The sequence below is a fragment of the Cucurbita moschata genome, unplaced genomic scaffold, assembly GCF_002738365.1.
Source record: "Cucurbita moschata cultivar Rifu unplaced genomic scaffold, Cmos_1.0 Cmo_Scf00035, whole genome shotgun sequence".
Taxonomy (NCBI): Eukaryota; Viridiplantae; Streptophyta; class Magnoliopsida; order Cucurbitales; family Cucurbitaceae; genus Cucurbita; species Cucurbita moschata.
This window is the reverse complement of record NW_019268551.1, coordinates 1220437-1224571: the sequence shown is the minus strand read 5'-3', so window position 1 is coordinate 1224571 and position 4135 is coordinate 1220437. Positions and strand designations below refer to the sequence as shown.

The 4135-nt window shown below is 37.7% G+C and overlaps 1 protein-coding gene across 1 annotated transcript; it reads left to right on the top strand.

The window, feature by feature from the left end:
- The first annotated feature begins 194 nt into the window (after positions 1-194).
- Positions 195-4125, top strand: LOC111431089 (GTP-binding protein YPTM2-like). Its single transcript, XM_023067603.1, has 8 exons — positions 195-418; positions 1238-1310; positions 1681-1728; positions 1823-1870; positions 2519-2590; positions 2691-2846; positions 2948-3051; positions 3849-4125. The coding sequence occupies exons 1-8, from the start codon at positions 405-407 to the stop codon at positions 3940-3942; spliced, it is 609 nt and encodes a 202-aa protein (XP_022923371.1). The 5' UTR covers positions 195-404; the 3' UTR covers positions 3943-4125.
- Positions 4126-4135: the final 10 nt, after the last annotated feature.

Here is a 4135-nt window from a genome sequence, read left to right as displayed (position 1 = left end):
GGGGGGGGGGGGGGGGAACACAATTTTAAGAAATAAAAAACTAAAAAGTAAATTAGTTATCAAATAATTGAGTAAAGCTTCCCTATCATTAAAGGGTGGTTAATTTAATACTTTGAAATGTCCAAAATCGTAAATCAACATGCAACACGTGGCAATATTTAAAAGGTTGTCCACTTCATTACGGAACTCCCGTTTTCAAATTTATTTCCCTGCAGATTTCTCGGTTCTGCAGAAACGCAAATACAAATCGTTCTTCTTCTTGTTTTCCTTCTACCTTCGTTCAATAATACCGTTTTCCGCGGCAAATTCCTCCGCATTCCGATCGAAACTCGCCGGCGTAATTTACGTCTCTCGAGCACCGTGCGGAATTCTCTGTGTTCCATCGATCTCCACCGCTCGTCCCCATGACGCCTGAATAGTAAGCTTGAATTCGTTGCCTCTGATCATGTTGTTCGTTTTTAAATTCTGTATTTCGATTTACTTCTCGGAACTTGCGTGTTTCTTTTTGTTTATGCTTAGCCTAGATCTGGTACGTGGTTGTTTTTTTTTTTTAAATAATAATTTCACCTTCTTAATTTTAGTTTTTATAGCTCGGTAAGCCTGGCTCTTGTGGCAATTTCTCGGTAGATCCTTGGGATTTGGAATCGGATCCACGCGATTCGATCAATTTCGGTCATCGGTGCTCAATTGCATCGGTTTCTTTTAGCAGCGTTTGCCAAGCAATGAGTTCAGGATCCTTAGCTTTTGGAATTGTTTAGTTTGGTGTCTTGTTTTGTTAATTCGGCTGAAATTGATACAGGTCAAAATTTATTTATGTTTTGTATCTCATTTACTTTATATATCTGGCGGCTATTTTGTTTGTTTGGTACGGAATAAAGTCTTGTGGTGTATGCTCTTTGGCATCATTTGGTCCTCGACGATAGAAAAGCAATGAATAATTTGTTTGAACATAGAAGAAATTATAACAGATTGATCTGTTAGACTGAGTTTCCATAGATAAGGATAAATTGTAGAAGATGATTGCTTGTAGTTTACACAAAGTGTTTTGGCTTATATCAATGGTCTATTTCATGAAGAAATTTTATCAGTGAGCATCACCTGCCTCGTTCTCGTTTCAATTTTCAATCAATATATTTGCATGAGTTATCTTAAGCTCATTATATATTTCGATAACTTATCTATTGTTGCATTTCATATATATCTTAAGCTCTACGCAATGCTCATCTGTTTCGTGCAGTGATTATTTGTTTAAGCTTCTGCTTATTGGAGATTCTGGTGTTGGAAAATCCTGTCTCCTTCTGAGGTTTGCAGTAAGTTCTCGGCCATTCTACCACTTTCTGTTTATGCTTAACATATATTTTTTCTTCTTTTTGGCTCTGAATTATGTTGTCAAATTCACTATATCAACTAATTTCAATACCTAGTTTTGATACACGATTCCCAGTTTCCAACTTCTATCACATGTCAGTTGGTTTTGGTATGACCTCTATATTGTTGCATACTCGTAGTTGAACTTCGAATAACCATCTTATGCAGCTTTGTGTGTGTGGGACTGTTTCTAAACAGCACTTGAATGCTATTAGGTGTCGATGTTTTTTTAGTATCTAATGTGCTGTACCTGGATTAATGGATTTATTGTAGGATTTACTTTCTTTTTCTCTCTATTTTCTTGCTCAACAGGATGATTCATATTTGGATAGCTACATTAGCACTATCGGGGTTGACTTTGTAAGTTTTTGATTTTCCACTCTTCTGTTATTTACGTTTATTGCTTTAAAGAAAACCATTGTTCTAATACATCTCGTGTTTCCATTCTTTTTAGAAAATCCGCACAGTGGAGCTCGATGGGAAGACTATTAAGCTCCAAATAGTAAGTTTAAAATCTTCTAGTTGTCTTCTAGTTGACTATACTAAATAAACATTTCAGCATGTATAGGATTATAGGTCTTAATCACGTGCTTTCCAGTAAAGGTGGCTGATATGCAGCGTTTACTTCATGCCTAACAAAAGAAAATTCCTTTTGAAGTAATAATGAAGGTCGCATGTGTACCTTCGAAGAGAAAAAAAAGGGTCGCATGGGTAGTTTTCTATTATCTTCATATGCTTTTAGTTGGCAGTATGTTAATGCCTTTTTACTCCTTTATAAACTTGTATAGAAGTAACCAACTATTTACCTTTGAGATGCGCTGGTCTGGGACTCTGGGCTTCTGTTTCACATCCTAATAACACGTCAGTTTTTTTCCCAAAAACAAGTCCATAAAACGTTTATAAGATAGAGGTCAACTTGAGAAATTCTTTTGTCCCTGAAAGGACATCTTCGGCAATTGATAAATTTACCTCGTCTCTGTTTACCATCTATGCATGTAGAGAGCAAACATACACTGAAATAGAACACTAAATTGGTCTTAGAAAAGATTATTCTGAGTTTTCTACATATGAATTCCATCCTCCAAATTATTCCCAACTGTTATTTTATTGTGGAAAGAGGACTTGACAAACTCTTACTTACAATGTGCAGTGGGATACCGCTGGCCAAGAACGTTTTAGAACAATAACCAGCAGCTACTACCGTGGGGCTCACGGCATTATTGTAAGCGCCTCATACTCCCTAAACCCCCTTGTCTATAAATCTTGTTCTGGGGGTTAATCGAGCATGATAAGTTAATCTGAATCTTGTTAACTCTTGGCAGGTTGTTTATGATGTTACAGACCAAGATAGTTTCAATAATGTAAAGCAGTGGTTAAATGAAATTGATCGTTATGCAAGTGAAAACGTGAACAAGCTTCTTGTGGGCAACAAATCTGACCTGACAGCTAACAAAATCGTGTCCTATGAGTCAGCCAAGGTATCATTTTCGTTCAGATTCATTCTTTACTTGAAGTATTTGGCAGCCTTTTGGACCAGAAAAAGGCTTAGCGAAGTGAGACTTTGTATTTTCCTTTTTAGGCCTTTGCGGATGAAATTGGGATTCCATTTATGGAAACAAGTGCTAAAAGTGCCACGAACGTTGAACAGGCTTTCATGGCCATGGCTGCTGAAATCAAGAATAGGTAAGTTTACTCTGGACCTTAATAAAAAGGATTCCAACCAATTAGGATGTGTGGTTCATGGGATAGATTTCTACAAAAACCTGCATCTTTTTTCAAATCATGAAACCTACTAATTAAAAATAGTTGCACTAACTAAAGTTTCTATAATCCAACCCGTATTATTCTTAAGCGTTTGAATCTCAAACTCGTTAGAAACATGGACTATTTGTGAAGTCATGGATCCATGCCTCCATCAGTTTCTTTAGCAAGCTTGCCCAATGAATCTGTTGAGGTGTGTGAATAGGGAGAAACTATACGTGAGATCCACATGGGTTGGAGTGGAGAACGAAACATTCTTTATAAGAGTGTGGAAATCTCTCTCTAGCATACGCGTTTTAAAAATCTTGAGGGAAAACTCAAAGAGGACAATATCTGCTTGCGGTGGACTTGGGCTGTTACAAATGGTATCAGAACCAGACACCGAACAGTGTGCTAACGAAAACAATGGGCCCTGAAGGTAGGTGGATTGTGATATTCTATAACGATTGGAGAGGAGAACGAGTGTCAGTGGGGACGCTGGGCCCCGAAGGGGAGTGGATTGTGAGATCTCACATCGGTTGGAGAGGGGAACAAAACATTCTCTATAAGGGTGTAGAAACCTCTCTCTAGACAACGTATTTTAAAAACCTCAAAGGAAAGCCCGGAAAAGAAAGTTCAAAGAAAACAATACCTGCTAGCCCAACCTAGCTGACGTGCTCACGAGTAAACTACTCGGAAAGCTTATATGTTCTGACGTGTGAAGCACCATTAATTTGCAGGATGGCAACTCAACCAATGAACAATGCGCGGCCGCCAACTGTGCAAATTCGAGGACAGCCTGTGAACCAAAAGTCTGGTTGCTGCTCATCTTAAAGAAAAAGGGGAGATTGAGATCTCTATGATTAGCACTGTACCCGTATGGTCTGGTCGGTCCTTCACATGTAAAACTCTTTCCTTGGCTTAGCTTTTCTTCTAAAGCTTTGTTTTGTTTTGTTTTCTTCTTTCCACCCTTTACTTTGTTTAAAATTCCCATTCTTTCAAAAAAAAAAAAAAAAAAAAAAAAAAA